Source organism: Mus musculus, chromosome 12 (genome assembly GCF_000001635.26).
Source record: "Mus musculus strain C57BL/6J chromosome 12, GRCm38.p6 C57BL/6J".
In the NCBI taxonomy this organism is placed as follows: domain Eukaryota; kingdom Metazoa; phylum Chordata; class Mammalia; order Rodentia; family Muridae; genus Mus; species Mus musculus.
In genome coordinates this window covers 108,252,590-108,278,062 of record NC_000078.6, presented here as the reverse complement: position 1 = coordinate 108,278,062, position 25,473 = coordinate 108,252,590, and the positions used below count along the sequence as shown (strand labels likewise).

The 25,473-nt window shown below is 55.3% G+C and overlaps 1 protein-coding gene across 5 annotated transcripts in view; it reads left to right on the top strand.

Annotated features, from left to right (window-relative positions):
- The first annotated feature begins 210 nt into the window (after nt 1-210).
- Ccdc85c (coiled-coil domain containing 85C) overlaps nt 211-25,473 on the top strand; it is a 74,254-nt gene continuing 48,991 nt past the window's right edge. For 4 of the 5 annotated variants that reach the window (XM_006516161.4, XM_006516160.4, XM_006516159.4 and 1 more), the window contains exon 1: nt 211-3,725. In XM_006516161.4, coding sequence (XP_006516224.1) covers nt 2,930-3,725 — 796 coding nt within the window. In that variant the 5' untranslated portion in view covers nt 211-2,929. The remainder of the gene's footprint in view (nt 3,726-25,473) is intronic. The other variant, NM_001159910.2, reaches the window with a different exon arrangement.

Sequence of the window (25,473 nt, the reverse complement as noted above, 5' to 3'; positions counted from 1 at the left end):
TTATTACTGCTGTTGTTATCGTTGGCTCTCAGAGTTCCAGGGAAAGGATGGTGGTTAACAGTCTCCTCCCACTCCTACACCCCCACTGAGCCCCCCCTCACCAGGCTCCGCTGGCCCCGTAGTGTGTAGGTGATTTGAATCACCGCTTGGATGAAGGTTTCCTTTTTTCTCCACTGAAGCTGTCACCCTGGAGGACCCGAAGGCAGAGGCTGCAGGCCATAGGAACACCACAAGGAGACACAAGGCAGCCACAGAGCTCAGTACAAATTGAATTGTCTCAGCAATTTCCCTGGTGAGCCGAAGTGTTCCCTTGGTGTGTGCTCTGCTCACCGCGCCCCTCCCCCCTGCAGTCTCAATGGAGTAACTCCTTAACCCACTCAGTCTCCGCTCTGTGGGGATCCTCCAGGGAGCCTGCTGCTGCGACTTGGGGGTTGAAAGCAGATCTGCAGCCTCCCCCAGGTGCGGACCCTAAGTCCCCTCCTTTTGAAAGTGTGCTGTGCTGGGTCTGCAGAGCACCAGGCCCCTCTACTCAGCTGACTCCCTGGTGCTGAGTGCACGTGGCCAGCCTCGGCATCCCCCGGGGCTCATCTTCTTCCTACCCCTTTCGACCGTCGGCTCATTTACCAGGAGGGAGGGGGAAGGAGGACTGAATTAGCTCAACCTGTGTGGTTCCCAGCCCTTTACCAATGGGAGCCAAGACAGCCAAGACTCCAGCTTCAGGTCACACATGGGCCTGCCTTTTGAGCTCAGACCTCATATTTCATCCTTTCCTTTCTTTTCTTCTCTTTTTCTTTTTTCTTTTTTCTTTTTTTTAGACAGACTCTCTGTAGCTCACTGGCCTGGAATTCAGATATTACCCCTGCCTCTGCCTTCAAACTCTAGGATTAATGTCCCGCACCATCTACGGCACCCTTTCTTGTTTTTTTTTTTTTTTTAATATATTATTACATTTCATTCTTTCTGTGTGAGTGTTTATGTAAGCTACTGCCCACTCTGGAGGTCAGAGGACAACGTGAGGGAGTAAGGTCTCTCCTTCCATCACTGTGTCCTGGGAATTAATTTAGGTTGTCAGGCTGGGCTTCACACTCCTTTACCTGCGGAGCCATCTCGCCGGCCCCTCCTCCCCTTCGAACCGGCCACTAACAAGCCAACCCTAAGGCCATTCCACTTGCTGTTCCTTTCACCTGTCCGGCCTCCAGGCTTACCTTTGTCCTTGTCACTCAGGTTTAGGTCCTAGCTCCTAGGTCCCTCCCAGAACACAGATCTAAGGCAATTGAATTCCCCGCATAGCGCTGCAGACAGCCTCACCGATTCTTCTCACGTTGTACTCTCTCCCTCCTCCCAAGAATGCCAAGTGCCCTCAGAGAGCAGTGGCCTCTTGTCCCGGTAGAATTCCCCCGGGATGGGGAAGGTGTAAGAGGGCACATGAGGTGGTTTAGTAAACGGCTGAGTAACTGTAAAAGGGGGATGTCAGCTGCTGCGCGGGCACGCGCTCCAGGCCCGGGTAGCTTACCCCGGTTTGTGCGCGCGCAGAGTGGGTTATCTCCTTGTAGGTCCAGGGGAAACGCATCCTTCCCTCGGCCCGCTGGCTGCAGAAGCGCTGTTAAATGCGCTTAGGGGACGGGATTTATAGGTGTGGGAAGATCCGTATGCTCCGCAGCGATGCGGGGCGAGGGAAGAAGGTTCTGCGGTCGCTGAGTACCTATGGACCCCAGCTATCTGGCCAGGGTGGAAGACCTTCCCTCGCCTTTCTCAGGGGTTTCCACCTAGCGAACTGCATGTTCTTCCAATCCCAGGGATTTAGCGGTGTAGTGCGCGGAAGGGAAGGGCTCGGAGAACTGCTCTGGGAAAAGGGCAGGTCCTCGGCTCCCACCACGTCAGGGGAAGAAGGGAGAGAGATCTGGCCCTGAGATAAGGCTGGCAAGGCTCCACGGTCTTGGGCTAGGGGTGGGAAGACAGCCCCGCTGCAATATTAGGCAGGGACCCAGGTGGCTCTGGTCGGTGGCCCGGAAAGGGACAAAGACCAGCCCTGCCCGACCCCCCATGTCAGGGTCCTATTGTTCCTCCTCTCTCGGACTGTACCGAACTCTGGTGCCCCCGAGAGGGAGGGAGGGAGGGAGAGAGCTGTGCTCGCCGGGTGGGCATCTGTTTATTAAGGGTGAGAAAGGGAGGGTCAGGGACGCTGGCCGGATAAGGGACGCGTAAATTCGCGCGTCGCCTTTAAGGGAAGCCCTGCCCTACCTTTCCCACCGGTCCCCGCCACCCCCTAGCCCTACCTGCATTTTAAAACCCCTTGTAGTCCTGGGATTGGCCCAGGCCGCGTCCTCCGGGCGAAGAAACTTGAACCGGGAGTGTGGGGGGGAGGAGGGTGCAAGGCCCCGCGGTTGGAAGATACCATCTTTTCAGCCTCCCCGCGCGCGCCCCGCCCCTCCCGCACACCCCCGAACCTGGCCAATCAGACCTGTGGGAGGGCGGGACCGTGGCTCGAGCGCGCCTCTGGCAGGGCGCCCGGCGGGCCGGCGCACCGCGTAGGGGGACCTCGGGGGCCTGCCACTCCTCTGACCGCCTCCCTTTCGGAGGCGTGGCCCAACGGCGGCGCCCCGCCCCCTCTCCGCCCGGGGTGGGCGGGGCAGCTGGGGCTCCGGGAGCGGGGCCGGGGGCGGGCCTCCGCCTGCTGCGCCCGAGCTCGGAGAGCCGGGGCACCGCGGCCGCCGACGCAGCCACGGTCCCGGTTCCTCAGTCCTGAGGCGTGCGCGGGCTCTCGGGTGACCCCAGAGGGGGCCGCGGGAGGGAGCGCGAGGCGGCGAAGGGCGGGCCGCACGCGTCCCCAGCCGCCCCCCGCGCGCGCGTGGCCGAGCCCAGAGAAGCCCCGGCGCGGGGAGCGCCGGCCCGGCGCGGGCGAGGGCGATGCCGCGGTGACGGCCCCGCCATGGCGAAGCCCCCGGCGGTGGCGGCGGCGGCTGCAGCGGCGGCGTCGGAGGAGCTGAGCCAGGTCCCGGACGAGGAACTGCTGCGCTGGAGCAAGGAGGAGCTGGCGCGGCGGCTGCGGCGCGCCGAGGGCGAGAAGGTGGGCCTCATGCTGGAGCACGGCGGCCTGATGCGCGACGTGAACCGGCGGCTGCAGCAGCACCTGCTGGAGATCCGCGGCCTCAAGGACGTGAACCAGCGGCTGCAGGACGACAATCAGGAGCTGCGTGAGCTCTGCTGTTTCCTGGACGACGACCGGCAGAAAGGGCGCAAGCTGGCGCGCGAGTGGCAGCGCTTCGGACGCCACGCGGCCGGCGCCGTGTGGCACGAGGTGGCCCGCTCGCAGCAGAAGCTACGGGAGCTCGAGGCGCGCCAGGAGGCCCTGCTGCGCGAGAACCTGGAGCTGAAAGAGCTGGTGCTGTTGCTGGACGAGGAGCGCGCGGCGCTGGCGGCGGCGGGGGGCGCTGGCGGCGGCGGCGGCGGCGCGGGCTCCCGCAGCTCCATCGACAGCCAGGCCAGCCTGAGCGGGCCCCTGGCGGGGAGCGCAGCGGGCTCGGGGGCCCGCGACGTTGGCGACGGCAGCAGCACGTCCAGTGCGGGCAGCGGCGGCAGCCCGGACCACCACCACCACGTCCCAGCGGCTCTGCTGCCCCCGGGGCCGCACAAGGTTCCGGACGGCAAGGCCGGAGCCACGCGCCGGTCTCTGGATGACCTGTCAGCGCCGCCGCACCACCGAAGCATCCCTAACGGCCTGCACGGTAAGCATCTCGCCGGGATCGGAAGCCCATGGGTGTCTGTCGTGAAGCAGTAGTAGTTTCTGGAGACCTCACAGGTGCGGGGTGGGGGTGGGGTCGCACCTTCAGACCCTTCCGCAGCTGGCATAGCAAATGGAGCATTCGGCGTGGTGGTGTCCCTGTCTAGCTGATGCCGCAGAAAAAAGTTTCTCCTCCGCAGCTTTTTGTGTTACCAGCTGGCACTCTGGGGCTGTCGAGGGGTGTCTCTCATCCTACCCTGAAAACACTTGAGGGCAGAGGAGAGTTTTTCTTGGAAGACTATGAAAGGCCCCTAAGCTAAAGCAAGTGAATTTTCCCTTCTGGTTGGAGTCCCTCAAACTCACTTAGCACCCACGACTGCACTGTGCTGTGGCTGGCTTTCTCCCCTGCTTCCTTCCCAGCTGAATCTCCTCCTGGGCTGGGCTGGGCTGGCACACAATCACCCGTGCTGAGACCTTGACGAAGCTGGGCCAGAGTACCCTGGGCTAAGATAAGAGTCTTCCTGGCTTCCCATAAGTCCCGCAGTACTGGTTGGGACACCTTTCTCAGTTCGGTCTCTACAGTTTTCCCCAGAGGATATATTTGGAGTGGATTCCGACCTCTCCGTGTGCCTCAGTTTCCTTTCTTCCTTGCTTGTAAGTTGGAGAGGCTGATGGCCGCCTCACCGGGGTGTGAGGTGGAGATAGATAATGCCCCTGAAGAGATCTGTAAGCTTGATCGTCTTACAGGAAGTGCTGGGGTCATCTGTGGCCAGAGTGTGGGTTGGAAGCCGGCTCTGTCTTCCTCAACCTGTTGCTATTGACCCTACAGGAGGGTGTCCCCACCTAGGGTACTGTGGCTGTCCCTTCAGTGGCGATCTGGGCCCTGCAGCTTCCCTCCTGTCCTGACTACCATTTGCTGTGCTACTCCGTTTCCCCCACAGTTTTTTGGAGCTTGGCTCTCAGTGTTGATGGCACTTGCCTTTGCCTGAATTGTTCCCCTGGTAGCGAAGAGTAACTCGCCCTTTCTGTTCTCCTTAAAGCCTTTCTCCATCCATATACTGTCAAGGCTTAGAAGAACTTCTCTTCCCCAAACTCACTGCTGGAGCTGAGGACCAAGCTTTTTCTTGGGTTTCCTGGCCAAGCCCTCTGCAGGCATTTTGAGGCAGGAGCTGCAGTTCTCATGCAGGTCAGATAGAGGTTTCCCCTTTATTTACTCTCCAGAGCTTGTGAGTTCAGGAAAGGACTGGGGCTAAAGGGATATTTTGTTACTGATTAGCAATCTACCACAGCAACTCAGGTTTCTTTTTGTAACATTGCATCCACAGGGCCTTACCCCGACAGCTATTCACTCATGCTCTAGATGCCAAGTTCTAGTTTACTTTGGGGGAACGGACACCCCTCTTTACAGAGCTGGCATGCATCTCTTTGGCTTCACCTTCTTGGGGGGGGGGCTATTCACTCATGCTCTAGATGCCAAGTTCCAGTTTACTTTGGGGGAACGGACACCCCTCTTTACAGAGCTGGCATGCATCTCTTTGGCTTCACCTTCTTGAGGGGGGGGGCTCTGGGAGGGCCAGTGTTCAGGGTCTTGATTTCCCCAAGTGCATCATGAAGGAGGGGAATCTTTGCACTTAGGGAAACACAGGGCTGCTGGTTTTCAGCTATGTCATCAGTAACAGTGGTCAGGGTGAGTCTCCTCAGGACACTGTCTCGCTGAGTGTCTCCACCTCTTTGCAGACAGTCTTTTTTTTTTTTTTTTTTTTGCTAGGAGGTGTGGGTCTGGCCCAGAGTTGCAGTTGCAGTAGTGAATAATGCAGCAGAGAAGGAACTGGCCGGACTGGAGGTTTTCCACCCCTATTGGGGGTGGGTAGGGGCAGAAGTGTCCTGTTTCCTACAGACCCCACCCCCTCCGAGCGTCCTTGCACCAAAAACTGCTGCAGATTTTGTAGTAGCCAAGCTCTGCCTTGGCACAGACTGAGAACCCAGCATTGGCACTACTACAGACTTCAGCCACACACTGGATTGTTCTTTTTAGTTTTGTCTCTTGAAGTCAGTGGGTGGCGGCAAGGTATCCTCCCTTGATCGCGCACAGAATATTTCCAGGAAACAAGGGAAACTGGGCTTCCCTATACTGGGATCCAAAGCCTTCCTTGCCTTTGAAGAGCAGGGGGCTGAGCTGAGAGAGTCTAGGTGGTGCCCAGAGTGGAGTCGGACACTGGACTTGTGCCTTAGCACCTGGCCCGAATGCGCCCTTTACATACATGCATGGGGAGGCACAGAGAGGACCCCAGCCTTGTCTCGTTGGGGTCTCCACCAGGGCTATTGGGGGTTTCTGCCAAGGATGGCTTGAGGCTCTGGCAGTTGCCATTTTTGTTTTCCGGTTGGTTCAGGAAACGTGGCTGCCTCCCTGTTGTTGATTCCTCTCGGATGGGCCTTATCCCCTCCCGCTCTGGAAGTGTTCCTTCCTTATCGGTGAGCACAGAGTGGCTCATTGATAACCCAGTTATCCACAGGGTCTGGGCATCTTGACTCCCTCATGTATCTTGGGCAACATGGTTAATTTTGCCTCCCAGTCCTTCTTGTGGAAGGTCAAGGGGAGCCCACGGAACCCTGTACTCCAGGAGGTCAGTGCGATTGACACCTGCCCACAGTGGTCCCAGCGGTCGTTGGAGGAGTCCACCGTGGGAGGCTTGCCAGCACATTCTGGCTTCTCTTCCAAACCATGCTTGTCTTGTGGGTCTGAGCTCCCTCCATATGTGCTGAGCCAGGGAACCAAGGTCCTGCAGCTCTCTGGAGGCTCTGTGCTGCTGTGCCCACAGCCCTGTGCCCACAGCCCTGTAAGGTGTTCTAGAAGGCCTCAAGTGGCAGTGGTGTAGGTGTCCATCTGTATTCAAGGCAGTCCTGGCTGAGGTGGTCTTTGCCGGCCTGTTATTGCATATACAAATAGGTCTTGGCATTGGGCAGGCACTGAATGGGCACGGGGCTACTTTTGAGAGGCTGGGTCCTGGCTGGCTCAAGTCACGGTTAGGGTATCCTTGCTGTCACTATAATCCAGTTTTACAGGCGGAGCCAATTTGCATTGTCAGAGGTTCAGCCCCTTTTTCTTTCCCCAAATGAGGTGATTTTTCAGACAAAAAAAAATTCCCTCTGGGGGTATAGCTTAGGGGTAGAACATTTGCTCAACACAGTATGGGACTCTCTTGAGAGTAACACACACACACACACACACACACGTATGTGAAGCAGAAAAGAGAATGTTCAGCCATATTCTCGTAGCCCACTGCCCATCCCCTGTCCTTCTCTCCTCTAACCTCCGTGCCCTGTGGCCCCTGTGGCTAATTTAAGTTCCAGAAAAGCCTGTGAGTGAACGTCAGTTATCTTTCTCACACTGGGATTAGAATTTTGAGCCACTCAACATGAACAGGGTTGGATTTCCCGTTGGTGTTTTTGTTGATTTTGAAAGGGTGAAGTAGAGGGTGGTCTGAGCCTTTTTTTTTTTTTTAAAGACGGAGCAAGCTGTCAGTGAGAAAGTCTTTTCCAGGAGGCTTCAGGGTTCCACTAATAAGACTGCCTTTCCTCTGGCTGCCAGCCTGGAACAAAGGTCAGAGGAGATAACGGGCGGCTTGTGCAAGCTCTCCCCTTCCTCCCAGCCTCACTCCTGCGGAGGGGTTCCGTGACATTCATTGTCCACGGACTTGGGTGCTAGGTCCTCAGGGCCCCGGAAGTCCACAGGCCGGCGACCCACTCAGCATATCCCATTTACCACAAAGAGCTGGCGAGGGCTGCTGTGTTCTTGGCAAACTGAGGCTTGGAGAGGTGCTGGATATTGCTTTGGTACTCACAGGGCCTGCTGGGGTCTGGACAGAGTCCTAGGTGTGAGCTCTGGGGGGGGGGGGGGGGGCTCTGGACAGAGTCCTAGGTGTGAGCTCCGGGGGGAGGGGCGCTTGAGTAGAAGAGTCAGTTTTTCCCAGGGAGCTTCAGCTCTCTTCTCTGGAGTGTGTGTGTGTGTGTGTGTGTGTGTGTGTGTGTTTCTCCATTTATCTTCCTTCCTCTACCATCTCACCTTTCTATACCAGGCTGGCTTCCCATCACAGTGGTCTTCCCACCATGACTCTGTCCCATGCCAGACCTCTGAGGTCCTGGGACACGAACTTTGTGGCATATTTGTCCATGACCGGCATCTTTTACAAGGAAACCTAGCTCCTCCTCAAACCCGTTTTCTGTGTACACCTGCCTGTGGCAGTCACTCACAGCCATTCCTTGAGAGTCTCTGGCAAGTCGCTGAACCTGTAAAATGGGAACCATGACAGAAGTCTGGGAGGAGGGAAGCAGACATAAGCTGAATGACAGCTTATGAATGCAAGCACCTTCTCTGGTCTGGAACCACCCAGTACTCTTCAGGCCCTAGAGCCTGCTGCCAACGCCTCCGGCCCCAGGGTCAAGAGAGCCCGAGGGAACTCTGTCTTCTTCCTTGATCTGACCTGGTCTGTGACCTGGCTGACCCTCAAGGCCTGCTTCCTCATTTGTAATATCCTGCTTCCACAACGGGGCCTTGAAAGAAGGGGTCTGTGACTTCTGTTTTCATCTGGATACTGATGTCATGTTGGGAAGTGCCACTTGGGAATTGTCACCTTGGGATGTGAGTAGGGAACCCCCTTAGCCCATGCTTGTGAGTGGAGCTTTTGTGCCCAGCCTGTCTTCTTGTCCAGTTGAACAGAAGAAAAATGGCTTTGTAGTCAAGAGAGAGTAGAATGGGTAGGCTCTGGAGGTGGGACCTGGGGCATGGTGTGGAGAGGTGCAGAGGGGCTTCGGGTGGTGCTATGTGCAGGTGAAGCCCCTAAGTTCCGGTGACCCAGAGTTCAGTGCCTGCAAAGGAAGATGGTCCCGATAAATTCTGTGGCCTCTAGAGCCAGGACGCCCCCATTAAGAGAAGTGCTTGATCACCTATCTGCCTGGACACTGGTGAAGGGCTTTGCTGTGGGTAGGACTTAGATGTCCAAGCCTTGGGTTCTGCTAGGGAAGGGTTGTCAGGAGTGGGAGGAGAGTTAGGAGTAGGGGTTGACCTCATAGTTGTCCCTTAAAGCGGGAAGGGAAACATTAGCTCAAGTTTAATGAGCATCTACACTCGGAAGTTCCCTGTGCCTTAGCGGCGAGTCATGCCATCTGGCTTGGGAGTGGCAGTTATGGCGCGTCTATCTAGTGAGTGCCCTGTAGGTAGAGCTAAGGGTAGGAACAAGAGGCTCAGGGCCTCCAGGACGGCCTCAGCTCTAGCACCGGCCACAGGAAAGAACATGTGCTGTAGGCTCAGTCTTCTCCCAGCCCCTGTCTGCCTCCCTGGACCTCTGCTTTGTATGTTCGGGCGGTCCTGGGCTACAGGAGGATCAGGTCAGACGCTCGTGGGAGATGTTTTGTCTATAACCCAGCCCGAGCTCTGTCCCCATTACAGAGTAGTTAGGAAGTGCACCCAAACTTACATCAGGATCGAGGTCTGTTGATCTGTGCAGGGGCTGCCCTGAGGGTTTCAGAAATGCAGGTGGCTAGTTCTCATTTTCCTCTTGGGGACAAGGGTACGTCAATGGAAGTCACAAGGCCTGGAAACAGGAACAAAATCCTCTCCTACAGGGATGGGATTTTTATTTCATTTTATTTATTTATTTATTCTTAGGATTTTGATGGGTGTGGTGGTGCGAGCTTTTGATCTCAGTCTGGAGGCAGATGCAGGTGGATCTCTGTGGGCTCAGGCCATCCAGGGCCACATAGTGAGACCCTGTCTTTAAAATAAAAAATATAAAAAAAAAATCACCTCATGTGTATGATTGTTTTTGCCTGCTTGTGTGTATGTGTACGATGTGTGTGTAATATGCAAGTCAGAAGAGGGTGTGGGATCCCCTGGAACTGAAGTTACCTATGGTTCTGGGCCACCTTGTGGGTAGTAGACCAGGCTGGCCTCGAACTCAGAAATCCGCCTGCCTCTGCCTCCCAAGTGCTGGGATTAAAGGCGTGCGCCACCACGCCCGGTTTGTCCTTGTGATCTTAAAGTCAGGGGTAGCCCCCACCACTTCCTCGAAGCCATCCCAACCTGGCCTCTGTCACAGCCTTTCTTTGCCTGTAGTCATGTGGTTCTGGGTCACCTTAGGGTAGGTACCTGGTCTTGATGAACCTTCCCTGGTCTCCAGCTCTCTGTGGAACAGGTCAGGAAGACCTGAAGTCCCATCAGTTCACCAGTAGATTTCCTAGAAGTTCTGCGTAGACTTATTTCACTAAGGTACAGGGCCCCGCCCTGGAGGCCTGCAGCCCTACTTCCTGATCCTTCGTCCTGGGTCCCAGATGGCTGGTCATGGTCATGCTTTGCTCTACTGTCTTCTGGGCCCATTCCCTTCTCCCTGCTGGTGTGGGGGCAGGTCTGGGAGTCCCTCTGTACCTTGCTGCAGGGTCGGGTCCTGTCTCTCCCTTCGTCCCTCCCTCTGTCAGTCCATGCTGTCCTAGAGTAGGTGGCCCTCAGAGCTCTGGCCTCTTGGAGTGGAGGAAATGCCTGGCCAGGAAGTGCCGGAAACCCTGAGCAAGCCGTGTGGAATCCTCTGGCTCTTACGGGGGAAGCTGGGAGGGAAGGGGACCCACCCTTGGGTCTGTCACTCTTGTCTATCCGTTTGGGACCTGGGGTCTTGGTCCTCTTGATTCCTAGCCTTGGCACCTGGGTGAGGGATAGGGTGCAGGCTCCTAAACTGTCTTTTGGATGGCTCCAAATTAGTGCACATGTTTTGCAAAGGAGTGGTGTATTCCTTGCCCCTTACAACTTCTGGGCCCTAGGTCCTCAGTGTGAGACAGGACCCAGGCTGCTGAGGCTGCCTGTGACTACACAGGCCAGTGCCTCGAGATATGGTGATCTGATTAGTGTGGTGGAGGCTGGGCCTCCGTCTGGGCCACCACTCCTCCTGAGAGCCTGATGGAATTACTGGTCTCAGCTATCTGATGATGGTGCTCTAGTTCAGAGAGAGATTCAACTACCATTTTGGTGCACGATTGTTTGCTGGGGCTGAAGATGTCTGCTCCTGGTCTTGAGGCCCCTCCCTACAGCATGCAACCCTCCAGTCACCGGGCACAGCCTGGTCTTCTGGACTACCCAGTCGATGTAACCCCAGAGCCAGGGATGAGGGGCTGGGTGGAAAGGGTGGGGTGTGGTCTCTCATAGTTTAAACTGGTTAGAGCCAGGCCACTTTGGCCACCTCCTTCTCTTTTCTTCATTTCCTATTCTTGGCAGTAAATGGTCTTTATCTACTTCCAAAAAAAATGAACCCTGCTGTGGTGGTGGTGGTGGTGGTGGGTACAAGCTTACCTTCTCCTAGGTCATAGCTACTGCTGCACCTTTTGCCGTTGTGGTTCCTCACCTGCCTGATTGATTGATTGACTAATTGATTTGATTGAGACATGGTCTCACAATGTAACTCTGACTGGCTTGGAACTCACTATGCAGACCAAGTTACTTTGAATATACAGAGATCTCTTCCTCTGCAAGGATTAAAGGCGTTTGCTACCACAATATAACTGGGTAACAAGCAAGCAAACAAACAAAACAAACACCTTTGTTTGGGTGCAGACTCAGAGCTTCCGGTTGTTGCTCTGGCCTTCTGGTCCTGTGGGCAGTGAGAGCCAAGAGTCTTTAGGAAGAAACCTGTGGGCCCCGTAGGGGCCACTGAGCTGGGCTTTGTCCATTGGTCAGCCTGTGGTGGACGATGGCCCATCCTCCTAGGCTGGGGGATGGGGTTGTGGGCCGAGGAGGCAGAGGACAGTTTAAGGTGGAGGGAGGCAAGTTGGTTTGTGTTGGCCTCCCGCTGAGCTGTGGTTTGTGGGTACCCAAGGACGCAGCTCTAATGCACCCAGTTGAGGGCTTGCAAGCAGCTGCAGAAAGCTAGGCCCGTTTGTCACACTGTACGTAGGTCAGCTCGTACCCTCCTCCCCTGCATCTCTAAGTTACAGCTGAGCACAGATGCATCCACACCCCCAACACTCAGGACAAGCCTGCCCCGAAGGGAGTGGTAATGGCTGTTAGGCTATATTCAAGGGGACAGATGTAGGCAGGGCCGGTGGCATGGAGATGGCAGCTATTGAGTAGAGTCGACCCATTTCCAGAAATAGAACATCCACTGTCAGGGGATGCATCTCTTTGTCTCCCCAAATCTGTCTTCCCGTCAGCTTCCACGGTGTAAGGCAAGAAGGAGACTTGCTCTTGTCTAGGAATCAGAGGCTCCGGAGAGCACCCCGCTCCCCTACCCCGTCACAAGGGCTTGATTGTGTGCAGGCCCTGAATGCACCCGCCTGTCACCATGTGCGGCACCGGCTGGCCTCCCTAATGAGCCCGCTCTGGGAGTGGCCCTTTGTGGCAGGTTCCGGCCACACTGGCTGGGCCAAGACTCCGTTTCCCAGCCGCTTGGCTGTTTAATGACTCTCGGTCGCTGGCGGGACAATGGGACGCTCCCCCTGTGCCTTCCCTTTCTGTTTCCCATATTCTCGGCAATGTGCATACTCCACCTTTCTTCATGGTCACTGTTTTAGCTCCTTCTGTCCTAGCTGGCATGGCAAGCCTCCCTTCCTCTGCCCTTTAGGTCGGCTCCTCCTGCAGGGACACCCCCCTCCCGCCTTGTCTCCTTTCTTTTGTTCCTCTTGGGTCTCTCCCCAGATCCTTCCTTGCAAACAGGCTAGTGTTTCCTTGTCCAGGGCAATAAAATAAAACCCTTCCTTCTGCTACCCTGCCCTCCTCTGTGGAAGGTGAGGGTGGAGGGTGGGGGGAAGTTTCCTTTGCTATGGACCGTAGATTCTGCTCCTTGCAGCATACCCTGGGAAAGGTGGCCCTGGTTAGTAGTCTCTATCCTGTAGCATTTGATGCCCCATGACAGTTGTCCTCTGGAACCAGAGTGTTCCAGCCCCCCCCCCCCCCCCCCCGCCTCCTGACAGCAATGTCAGCTCTCTTTCTGTCTCCCTCTCCAGCCTGAGTTTCTGCTTTGGTTGTCCATCCTGGGATTGCTGGCTACCTGTATCCTGTGGATTCGGGCCCCCTGCCTCTGACCCGTGTCCCCATACTGTCTGCCTGAACCTTGGCCAGCTCCTCAAGGTCTCTCAGTTGTGACCCTGAGCTGTCCATTGTCCCAGGTGCTTCAGTCTAGTGTGATTGCAGGTTGGGGGTGGGGTGGGGGTGGGATGGGAGGGGCAGTGCTCTGAGTACAGAGGCTTGTTTACCTGGAGATAAGGGATAGTCTGTGGACAGCCCTGCAGGGCCGTGCTGCGTGGACAGCTCTTCCTGGGTTCTGGGACTCCAACTTCCCCACACAAGTTGGGACATCACTCCCGACCCCCGGCTCAGTGACTTGTTACCTGGGTCCTGGAGCTTTGGCCTCGAGCCTGCTCACTCTTGAGGTGTACCTCAGACCCTTCCGTGGTGCCCCTTCCCTGCACCTGCACCCTTTTCACAGAGGCTTGGGTTGGTCCTTGAGGCAGACAGGCACAGGACGTGTGGCATGTGGCCCTCATTTGTTCCGTGTCTGTGGGAAGCCTTTGACTACTGAGCCAGGGTCATGGTGGGTCCCAGGCTTGCTCATGCATGGGACATGGCTAGGGACCATGTGTCTGCAGGAAACTAAAGCACAGAGAGGGCCCCTTGGCTCCTAGGGTGCTTATCCAGATCTCAGCTAAAGCACAGAGAGGGTCCCCTGGCTCCTAGGGTCCTATCCAGATCTCAGCCAGTTGGGTCCCAGCTGGCAGCTTTTATTTTTTATTTTTCAAAGGAGGCCAAAACGTGTGCGGAATCAGAAAGGAAAGAAAACGGTGTGCTAACTGAAGGGGTAGCGGGGTAGGGACACAAGCCAGCGGCACACTTCCTGCCCTGTGTCCCCTCTTAGGGGAGGAGGAGGAAGACCTGCCCTGGACACTGGACACCATTGTTTACTGACTTTCGCTGCTATTAATTGCTTCTGGTGCCCAAGGCTGTGACTGGCAAGTGGGCATTACCCTCTCGTGGGGTTAAGTGAGCTGCCAGGGTCCAGCTGTGGGCCATTTCGATAGCTGTCTCTGGTGATAGTCCATTACACACCACACCTGAGGCTCTCTCCCCTCCCCACCCCCACCTATCACGGGAGCCTTACTGTGCTGAGCATGTTGTGTGTGTGTGTGTGTGTCAGGGTGACATTGAACTAATCTCAGTGACATAGCCTAGAGAGAGACTGGACATAGCATCCTACAGACTGTAGGACTGAGTGGGACCCTGGTGCTTCCCTGTCCCCATGGGAGGTCCCCGGGAGCCTTGGTCTTACTTTGTATAGACAACAGCACAGTTGAAGTGGTGGGGAGGGGATCTGCTGGGAGCAGGGGCATGGGATTGTTGGTGTCAGTGGCCCTGGAGGCCTCACTGTTGCCCCCAGGACTCTTAGCTTCTTGATTCTCCATGTCTTCTCCTCCAGGGCATGCCCCGAGAACAGCCAGCCCAGCCCTGCAGGCTCTGAAGTGTGGGGACTTCTCCCGGGACAGTCTTTGGGAGCCCCTCCAGGAGCGTGGTCATGAGGCCCTGATCCATTTACTGGTGCTCCCACTGTGGGAGGTGGTCTCCAAACCTCTGTGATCTGCAGACCCCCTGACCCCTTCCCACTAAGTTAGGAGCTTGTCCCACGGGTACTAGCCTGGTTGTGGGCACTGTGACCAGATGCAGAGTGAGTGAAGCTAAGTGCTGTAGGACTCCGTGTAAAGAAGACTCTTGTTCTCTCAGTGAGCGAGCGCTGAGGCAGAGGCCAGCGGGGGCCAGCGGGGGAACCATGAAGGCTGGCCTCCTGCTGCCTGCTGGGCTCCGTGGACTCCTGGTAGTCACTCCTGGTAGTCAGGGATTCTGGAAACATCTGTAATGTTTGGGTTATCCAGGTTACCCTGCTGCTGCTTGTCATCCTTGTCTAGGTCTGCTAGGGCAACCTCAGGGACCCCCCTCATCACCCCTGTACCCCACGTCCAGCTCCTTGTCTCAGGGACAGCCAGCAGCTTTCTTCGGCTGCCTGTGGCTCAGAGCTGAGGAAGAACACCAGTTGTTGGGTTAGTGAGCCCAAGGCTCTTTAAAAAACAGGACTCAACGGAATCAGGAAGCCCCCCCACCCCCCCAACACAAGGGTGGGAAGTGGAGGGGTGCCGTGAGTGAGGCATCCAGGTATCGTGAGCTGGCATGGCAGAGCATCCCGGGTGTCCCAGCAGGCCTGGTGTGTATGCCTGTCGACTGACAAGCTCTCTGTGCGCCTCACCACCTCTCCCTGGGGATATGGTGTGCCTCTTAAGGGCTGCTGCTGGTGGTGTGTATGTGTGTATGTATATGTGTATAAGTATGTAAGTGTGTGTGTGCATGCATGTAAGTGTGTGTGTAAGTATGTAAGTGTGTGTATGTATATGTGTGCATGTATATAAGTGTAAGTATGTAAGTGTGTGCATGTATGTGTGTGTAAGTATGTGTATATATATAAGTGTGTAAGTATGTAAGTGTGTACATGTATATGTGTATGTGTGTGTGCATGTGTGTATGTGCGTGCATGTGTATGTGTGTGTGAATGTGTGTATGTATGTGTGTGAGTGTGTGTGTATGTGTGTGAGTGTGTATGTGTGTGAGTGTGTGTATGTGTGTGTGCATGTGTATGTGTGTATGTGTGTGTGTGTATGTGTGTGTGCATGTGTGTGTATGTGTGTGTGTGTATGTGCATGTGTATGTGTGTGTGTGTGTGTGTGTGTGTGTGTGTATGTGGCTGTTTTCATGGACACCTTAGCTTCCCCACAGGTTTCTTTCTCCTGACAGGTTTATTTTCGCTTAGCCTCTCCCCAGTTTCTCCAGCCTCAGTTACTTATCTGTGGGTTGGGAGAGTCGCATAGGTCTCAGGTGCCCAGAGACCCTTGAGGAGCTCGGGATAGGGTAGATCCAGAACTCCAAACCTTTCCTGGTTTTCAGCCTCACATAGGTGGCTGCTCCGAGATTAGCCACTTTCCCCGTCTAGACAATGCAGTAGTATCTTATTTTCCTTCATTCTTGCTTTAGGCCTTAAGGATTTACAGTAGCTGTGGCTGAGTCTCTGGTCTCCAGCTGTCACTTTCCAAGTGCTTAGCCTGTTGGGGCCCTGGTCCGACCTAGAAGTAGCAGCATAGGATCCTTTGCTGTCGCACCACCCCCACCCCCATGGAGGAGATGACTTCCCCTGCTCTCCGTCCCTACTGGCATCACCTGTCAACTCCCCATTGCTGCCCCCAACAGTCATGGAGAGAAAAAGGAGACTAGAGATAGAAGACACTCACTCACTCCTTTTTAAGAAAACTTTATCTTTGTGCACACCATTGTGTGTGCAGGGGTGGGGAGTCGGGGAGTGTGTGCATGTGTGCGTGCGTGTCTGTGTAAGTGTGCATCGGGGAGCACGCCTGTGGAGGGTGAGGACAACTCTGAGGAATTACTTTTCTTCTGCCACCATGGGATTCGAGGATTGAACTCAGGTGGCTGGGTTTTCCAGGCCAGGATCTTTGCCTGCTGAACCATTTTATTGGCCCTTCCTTTGAATGCTGACCTTGCTCCTGCGCACCGGCCCTCTGAGGAGTGGCAGGGCTAGCCTTAGGGGCAAAGAGAAAGTCATTTGTGAGTCCCGTAGGCGCCTTCACCTTTGACTCCAGATGCCCGAGTTATTGCACCACTTCCCTCTGGGGCATACAGGATTCCGAGTGATGCCTAAAGCCTCAGCCAGTACTGAACCATCTGTGTTTATATATATACTGACGAGGGAAGATGGGGAGATGGGCGGGTGCCATCTGTGTGCAGTTTGGTTCCTAGGTGGGATTCCCATCTCAGGAGGTGGAGGGGTGAGATGTCATGCCACTCACAACCAAGTGCTTGTAGAACTCTCTTGGGCTCTGGTCAACTGTGGACAACCACAACTAGGGAAAGTAAAGCCACAGATAAGTGAGGTGACTATCCCCAGGGCCACATGCATTTTGGGTCTCCCCATGCAGGAGACAGGCTGTCTTGTCCTGCCCTGCCCTCCCCTCCCCACCCGCTCTGTGTTCAGCACAGGCACCCATTTGCCCTTCAGGGGCTGCTGATTGACATCCAGTAGAGTGCAAGCGGCAGGCCTTGCTTTGGGAAGGTGGTGCGGGTGTGTGGCAGAGCGGGCAGAGGCAGTTGGGAGGCTAGCAGGGGGCTGGGTCAGCTGTTGTCTCTGATACTGCCGTGCATTTTGCTGGCTGTCCTACTTTTGCGTATTCGGATGATCCTGTGGGAGGGCTAGAAGCGGACCCTCTGACTTTCTGGAGAAACTGGAACAGACTCTGTGGGCCTCCGTTTGCCTCTGACCTTGTTCTGAGAAGTGCGGCTGCACGGAGGTGTCTGTCCGGGTCTCTGGAGTCTGTTGTCTTCACTTCAAGTCTTTTTCGGGGGAACCTCAAAGGCACCAGGGGCTGTTGGGTGTGAGGCAGTGTGGCCATGTTGAGCGTAGAGGGAGTTCTTCCTGTCCCTGACTCAGCTTTGTCACCATGGAGTAGATTCTTTTATCTATGTGTGTGTGTCTGTGCGTTCTTGTAGAAGAGGTCCTGGAGTTACAAGGAGTTGTGAGCCTCCTGACAGCTTGATGTGGGTGCTGGGAACTTAACTCAGGTCTTTTGTTTGGGAAAGCAGTCTGTGTCTTAACTGCTGAGCAGTCTCTCTGTCCTCTGAAGTGGACTCTTGGTTTGTTTCTTCTTTTTCCAGATTGTAGCCCTGGCTGTCCTGGGACTCAGTCTGTAGACCAGGCTGGCCTCGAACTCACAGAGAGTTACCTCCCCAATGCTGGGATTACAGGCCTGCACCAGCACTCCTGGCTTGAAGTGGACTCTTGACTTAGGTGCCAGCTGAGGATCTGGACCGTGGGCTACTTGTTTGCAGCTTCTTGATTTTTTTTTTTTTTTTTCCTTTTAAAAAGAACTAGTAAGGGAATTTACAAGCAAGAGCTCCATCCAAGGTGCTGGAGGAAGCTTTGTCCTGTCAGCCAGCCATGGGTGTAGAGCAGGCTCTGTGGGCTGTAGATGCTGCCCCCGACTTACACAGGATGAGGGGCTTGAACCTTCGAGGAAGAGGCCGACGGGACCTGGGCAAGGAGGGTGTCACCCGGGGAGCCCCTCTTGGAACCCTGGGCTGTCCTAAGGCAGGGCTGTGGGAGGTGAGACATCCCAGTGCCCTTTGCTTCTCTGCATCTGTTTAGAGAATCCTGGGAGTCACACAGCCCGTAGCAGGCCTGGCGGAGTAGTGGTGGGGAAGGGGGAGTGGATATCAGCTTTCGCTCTGCCCCATTTTCTCCAGTTGGCATCACCCCACCTTACTTACCCCGTCGATAGGAACAGGCATCACCCCCGGTTTGACTTGGGGCCTTGCTACTGGTACAGCTTCCCTTAGTTGCAGGGTCTTGATGGCGGCAGCAGGGGTGGCAGAGGGAGCAGCTGGTGGCAGCTCTGCCCTCCTCACTGCTGGCTGCTGCTCTTCGGCCCAGCCTCCCTGGCACAGCCGGCAGAGGCGGCGTGTAAGAGGGCCTTCTTCCCAAACCCAAGTACTCATGTCATTGTCGGTTATGGGCTCTGGAAAGAGGGGCTGTTGTCTGCCTCCGGCTGGCGAATGTTCACCAGAGGGACCATGGGTTTCACCTCATGCTCGTGCTCCTCCTGTATGCTGTGGCGAGTTCCCAGGTGTGGCGTTTCCTCCCGAGTCCCCATACTCTGTGCCTCAGTGTTCCCACTTCGAGAGCGGGCTTCAGTGGTTCAGTACCCTGACCTTCAAAATTCTGGGTCAAGCCTGCTCCAGTGGCCGCGCCACCTGCTGTGAAGGCCAGCGATGGCAGATGGGACCCATGTGCCTCGGGCACTTGCTATGGTCTGGTTCTCTGGTCCCAAAGCTGCATCCTACTTAGATGTGTGCAGGAGACAGATGGAGGGCTGTCTCCAGGGTGGGAAGAGCAGGGCACAGTTCTCCGTTGGAGGCCCGGAAGAGTTAGGGACATGGTCTATTCAAGTAGGCTGCACCTACTCACCACAAGACTGTCACAAGGCACCCCCCCCTTCTTGAGGTTCCTTTGTAGGGGACCCCCTGAAGTTACCTGCAGACCGGTCTGTCATTCACCTGGGCTTCAGAGTCACATGGTGAGGGTATCACTCAAGGTGGGGGAGAGCGAGCTGGAGACGGTGTTCTGTCCAAATGCTGCCCCCAGTCCAGTCTCAAACAAGCCCCGTGTTCTGAGTGCCTCCTCAGGCAGTGACCCAGACCACTTCCTGCCTTCCTGCTGTGCTTGGTGAAGTACTAGCTTGGTTTGCTGGGCAAGTCCCAGGTGAGGGGTGACTCGGCTGACACTCTGTCACCTAAGTTTGGAAGGGCCCTTGCACCTAAGCTCTCTGCTTGTGGGTTCACCCTCATGGCCCCGAACAAACCACACGGAGACGAGTGACTCAGTTTCCATCTCTGTACCTTGTTCTGTCACTGGGCTGAGAAGGACCACGAACAACGTGGGCACAGTGACCTCGGCCTTTTCAAAGCTGAGAAACTTTGTGATTCCCCTTTACCCAGAGGGGATCGTGAGGCAAAGAGAAGTTGTGTAGTTTGACAGCAGCAGTGTTGGGGTCTGACCTTGAACATCCGGGTCCTCTACTTAGCCCCACCCTCCCAGCCTCTGTACCCCAGTGAGCACCCTCTCCACAGCCGACTTAGCTTATCCCTAAATGGTAGCGCTCGCTCTACTGCAGAATGCTAGAGGGATCCCTGTTTTCCGCACCAGCACCCTGATGTCCTCTGCCCCTGCGGGGTGGCTGTGTTGACCCTGTGATGCTCAGTCAGCTTGGATTTTCACGTACCCAGGAGGACCTGCTGTTGTTGAATTGGATGCATAAGGTGGCCATTCTTTTTGGAGGGTAGTCCTCATCTTCCTGGTGAGCAGTGGGCACTCATGTAGACTTGGCAGGTCAGACACTAGTAGAAAACTCCATTTCTTTTTTTTTTTTTTTAAAGATTTATTTATTTATATGTAAGTACACTGTAGCTGTCTTCAGACACTCCAGAAGAGGGAGTCAGATCTCGTTATGGATGGTTGTGAGCCACCACGTGGTTGCTGGGATTTGAACTCTGGACCTTCGGAAGAGCAGTCTGGAAGAGCAGTCGGGTGCTCTTACCCACTGAGCCATCTCACCAGCCCGAAAACTCCATTTCTTGACTCCAAAGCCCATGCGGTCATTTTCTCCTAGTGCGTCATATGCCCCTTTGTTTGCGCCTGTGAAGGGCAGCCCCCGAACCCTCCACAAGTATGAGCCCATGCCTTGCTCATCCAGGAGGAGCTGTCAGGTTATCAGAACCTCTGCCGGAGTGTTGCAGGCCACAGTGCGGATTGTGGAGGGGTAGGTGTCCTGCCTCCACGTTTGTCTGGGCTCCATGTGTAGTGGCGCACACAGGCGGGGCAGATGCTCAAGGCCTTGTGCTGGACAAACCTCCCAGGTGGGGTGGATCTGTCAGCTGCTGTCTCACTTGGTCCTGTCAGGCACAGGCTCTCCCCTATCCCTCACACCTGTGATTTATCACCCGCGATGTCACCTGCCACCTGCCCCTCCCTAGCCCATGGCTCACAGTAGAAAACCCTGGAAGATGTGAAAGCATTCATAACTGGAAGTTAGACATTGTTGATAATCCTTCCCACCTTGGAGGTGCCTCCGTGTGATCTCCCTCTGTCTAACCGTTGGCAACATCTGGTTTAAGTGCCGGGTATTACCAAAGCCGGCATTTGGGACCCTAGCACAATGCAGAGAACCTAACCATAGAGCCTCCCGCCCTCCAGGTTGTATGAGATTTTATCACATGTAATAGATTCATTATGCGTATTTTATTTGAATTAGTTTAACTTTTGTTATGTGTGTACTCGCGCACGCTGTATGTGTGCGTGTGTGTGTTCGTACGTGTGCGCTCAGGCAGGGGAGGACGCTGGGTGTCCTGATCTATCATTTTCTACCTTATTCCCTTGAAATAGGGTTTCCCAGAGCCTGGAGCAAGGCAGGTGGTCAGCAAGCCCCAGCCATCCTCCAACCCTCTCCTGATGCTGGGGGTTGGTTACAGGTGGGCTCATGCACGCCCAGCTTATATGACTAGAGGAGATTTGAACTCACGCCCTCATGCATGTATAGCAAGCACTCTGAGCCACCGAGCTGTCTCTCCAGCCCTCAGTATATGGATATTTTTAAAATGAGCTTTATTCTCCAGGGTGGTTTTTAGACCTGTAGATAAGCAGCGAGGGCAGTGGTGCAGCCCCGTGTCCCAGCCGCTTTCCTCCTCACCTGCGTCATCAGCTTTCACAGCAGAGGGGCGCGTTTGTTCCAGGGGACAAGCCAGTGTTGACCAGTCAGCGTCAGCTGGAGCCCTGCTCAGGGCAGATTTCCTTAGTTTCCACTCCATGCTCTTTATTCTGTTGGAGCGTATCCAAGACACACATTTAAAGGTCCAGGTTTTGCCACATGGGCTGGCTACGGTTTCTCACCCTCCGTTTCTTTCACATGAGCATGTCAGGATGACTGGTTTTTTTTTTTGTTTGTTTGTTTGTTTGTTTTTTTTTTTGTCTCCTGAGTGCTGGGATTAAAAGTGTGGTGCACCAGGCTAGGATGATGCCTAAGTGACCATCTTCTTCTTGTCCTATCACGTGGATGGGCCACATCCTGGGTACCTCGGGTGATCAGAAGGGGGTCCCTGAGGCCTGCCACAGCTACAATGCAGTGATAGACACCTGGGCTTCTTAAGTCCCAGCTACCCAACCTGACAAAGTGGGCTGCAGGCAGGCCTGGCGACTGCTTTCACCTATGGTCACAGCCTTGTGGCTCCCTAGCCTCCCCAGGTGTCTCCTAGCCACTGGCTATGCTTGCCTGGGCTGCCTGGGCTGAACACAGGGTCCGTGTCTGAAGCAGTCTGACCCAGGTGGGTAGTGTATGCTCTTTGGTAGAGGGGCTGGCCATCTGTGTGTGTGTGTGTGTGTGTGTGTGTGTGTGTGTGCATGCACACGTGTGCTGGCCTTATAATCTGAATCTAGGTTCACTTTTTCTGTGAGCCTCAGTTCCCCTCTGGAGAAGCTGGGTGTCCTCAAGTGTCTTTGGGCTGCTGGGAGAAGCTGGCAGGGGTTTCCAGTGTAGCTATGGGCTGTAAGCCATGAGCCTTCATTGGTTGACAGCGTTGAAGAAGGCCCAGTGAGGACCAAGCAAGCTTTTTGAGGAGGTTTTGGTGTCATGGTTGGGACCCAGGGCCTGCTGAGTCCATGCACCCTTTACCCCTTATCCACACCTCGGCCTCCGAGCCCCCCTTGTCTTAACCAGTTTCGTCATGCAGGTCAAAGATTGCTGTGTGTAAAAATAGCTACTCCTATCTTGGGCCATTTCCAGAGGGTCCTGGTTGCCCTCCCCCTCCCCCTCCCCTCCCACTCCCCCTCCCCCTCCCCCATGACCTCTCAGAGAGCAGCAGGTCCTAGCCACAGGATGTTTCTCTGTGAGCCCATTGAGAAATTCCCCTGGAAATCCTCCTTTGGCCCTGGTGCACCGGGTGAGAGAATCGGAGACAATGGGGAAACTTGGAACAAAAGGCACCATTGTTTGGGCTGCCTAGGCTGGGGTCAGTGGGTGCCTAGCTAGGACAGTCAGACCCATGCCCAGGCCACCGATTTCTGCTTCCCAGGGCTTGGCAATGAGCCGTGTGGGGGAGGGGATGAAGGGAGCACTGTTGACCCAGATCCACGACTCCACTCCGTCCTTCTCCCAGTCTTCCCTTTCAGGCACGGGAGCTTCATTCAGCGTTTATATTCAGGAGCTGCCTCCATGGGGGAAGGTGCCGCCGTCAAGGGCATTGCCAGTGATGGCGGCGGCTCTCTGCCCCTGGGCTGCACATTGTCTGGGCTCCACTGCTCTGCTTTGCCCTTCAGCCAGGTGAACTCATGTCAATTTGGTCATCTGTGTGACTGCATTCCTCTTCCAGGGGGCTCCACTCTCACACACCTACCCTGGCTAACTGCAATCCTCATTTTTGCCCTTCCAGAGAGTTCTAACTGAAACAGGTCCACTCTGCACCTGACCCTCCCGGGACCCCGAAGCCTCAGCACCTTCAGACCAGGAACAAAGGTGGAGGCCATCTTCTGTCTGCCTCGAATTCCTTTCCTATTCTTTTTTTTTTTTTTTTTTTGGGTTTTCAAGACAGGGTTTCTCTGTGTAGCCCTGGCTGTCCTGGAACTCACTCTGTAGACCAGGCTGGCCTCGAACTCAGAAATCTGCCTGCCTCTGCCTCCCAAGTACTGGGATTAAGGGTGTAGACTATGAGGCCTGGCTGTGCTGTGTTCTCATAAGCTCTGTCTTGAACTCCCAGGGTGGCAATGTAGCCTATAATTGGTCTGTCACTCCTGCCCTCAGGGGTGACCCTGAGAGTGGCTGAGGGTGCTGAATTCAAGATGACCTGTTCTCCTTTCTCCAGGGTTGGTGGGGCCCGGGTCGGCTGCTTCCTGTTCCAGGGCTGTGGCCACTCTGCTGACTCCTGGAAGTTCTCTGCTCTTTAGCAGGAATGTGCAACTGAGATTAAGGGACCAGCCCAAACCCTGCCTAAGTGTGTGTGTGTGTGTGTGTGTGTGTGTGTGTGTGTGTGTGTGTGTGAGAGAGAGAGAGAGAGAGAGAGAGAGAGAGAGAGAGAGTGTGTGTGTGTGTGTGTGTATGTGTGTGAGTGAGTTGGCATAGGGCCTCATAGCTAGGGTGAGTCCAAGGCTAGGGTCACTATATGTTCTTCCCTTTCTGAACCTTCTTGTGTGGAGGGATGAGTCAGTCAGATGGACCATGGTGGGTTGGTGGTGGTAGTGTCTAGTCTCAGACCAGCTCAGGCCAGTAGCCTACCTGGAGTGTGTAGTGCCTCAGTTTCCTCCTTTGTAAGAAAACAAGCTGTGGGGCAGGCAGGAACAGGTATGTGGATTCTCTCACTAGCCACTCTGGACTCAGCTGTGGGAGAGTCTCCAGACTTGTTCTGACCCACAAAGACCCACAAGCATGCTAGACACCTGGCTGGGCCACCCCGTGCTGCCTGGAGCAGTGTTCAAACCCAATCTTCTCTTTCTACCCAGGGTCCCTTTCTGCCTGGGTTACTCACCCAGGTGGGTCGAGGCTGGGCTCTGTGGAGGAGAGAGGCGTGGGATTGCCCTCGAACTCGGGTGGGTGCACTAGGCTTAGTGATGAGCCTGGGCTCAGGATTCTCTTTGTCCTGTCCTCGTCCCAGTTTCTCCTAACTGTGGGGTCAGGACCGACATGGTGAGTCTACACGTTGCCTCAGTAGGTCCTCAGTAGGCTAGGGACCTGGGGCTTCTCTCGGCTTAGACTGAGACAAAGACAGAAATGAAACTCTGGATGGCCAGGAGGCTGTGGGGTTTGATATTTGGGGGAGATGTGGGACAGTAAAGGAGAGTCAGGTTGTGTGTGTCCCCACGTGTGCAGTTCTGACAGCTACATAGCACAGCTGTGCCTGTAATGGCCTGCTTTCTGTGTGTGTTAACGTCTTGACAGCCACGGCAGTTTATACCTACCACCCACCTTGGTTTCTGTGTGCGTGTGCACAGAAGTCCCTGGAGCCACACATACCTGTAGCTCTGCCCGCCTCTGTCGCCGTGTGAGTGCATACGAAGTCTCTTCACACCAGGGTGACTTAACCTACCCTGGTCACAGTGTGTGGCTGTGAGCCCCATGGTGCACACGTCTGTCCCTCACTGTCCCCTGCAGTGACTGGAATCATTCTTTCCCGTCGCTACTGTTTCTTGCTCTTGACCTTTTGGCAAATGCTTGTGACTGCAGGGCTGTTGGCACTGCGGGCCACTGGCACGGCTGGGAGTTTAGCTCTTGTAGTTGGGGAAGAAGACAACTTTATTTCCTTCAAGATGGATGTTACCCGACACCCTCCCACCACCTTCCAACAACAGCCCCAGCTTCCCTAAATGTTTCCTAGGGTGAACGATTACTAATAGGCTAGGAGGTGTGTCTGGACTGCCGTGTGACTCCTCACGTGAGCTCTCTCATCAACCCACAGTCCCACTGAGCTTGTGGTGGGCGTGCTTTCTGGCTGTGTGCCCCAGCCGTGTATCCCGAAAGGTCCATGCTTAGAGCCCACAGCCTTTCTCCACTGCTTAGGAAACTCTTACTGCAGATGAAGAAACCGAGGCACGGGGCTCTGATGGAACGGCTCTTCTTAAGCCCAGGGGTGTCTCCTGGAAGTTGGTAGTCCCCGTACGTTCCCAACTTCTTGGCTGAAGTTCTTCCCTTTCCTTGGTGGCCCGCCATGTGGAGTGGTGGAGTGGCTGTCACCTTCCTCATGCTGATATCCACAACATGGTGCATCGTCCCCGTTGAATCTGCCTAGCCCGGCACAGGAGGAAGCGTAGGTATAGTTTGGGGATGTGCTGCTCAGTTTTGCCCCTGAGCCTCAGTTTCCCCTCTGACCCTTCTAAAGAGCTGTGTGGCAGTAGTGGGCGGCAGACCATGTTCCAGCAGTGGGGCCGTGGCTGGTTTCTTCCTCTGTGTGTTTACTGAAAGTCACCTGTGTGAGGAGAGAGGGACAAACTCAAGACCAGAGGACAGCAGAGCCAGGCCTAGCTAAGCTCTGACCTTCAAGGCCTCTAGCCTGCTGCAGGGCCAGTCAGATAGAGTGGGGAGAGAGTGGGGAGAGAGAGAGTGTGTGTGTGTGTATGTGTGTGTGTGTGTGTGTGTGT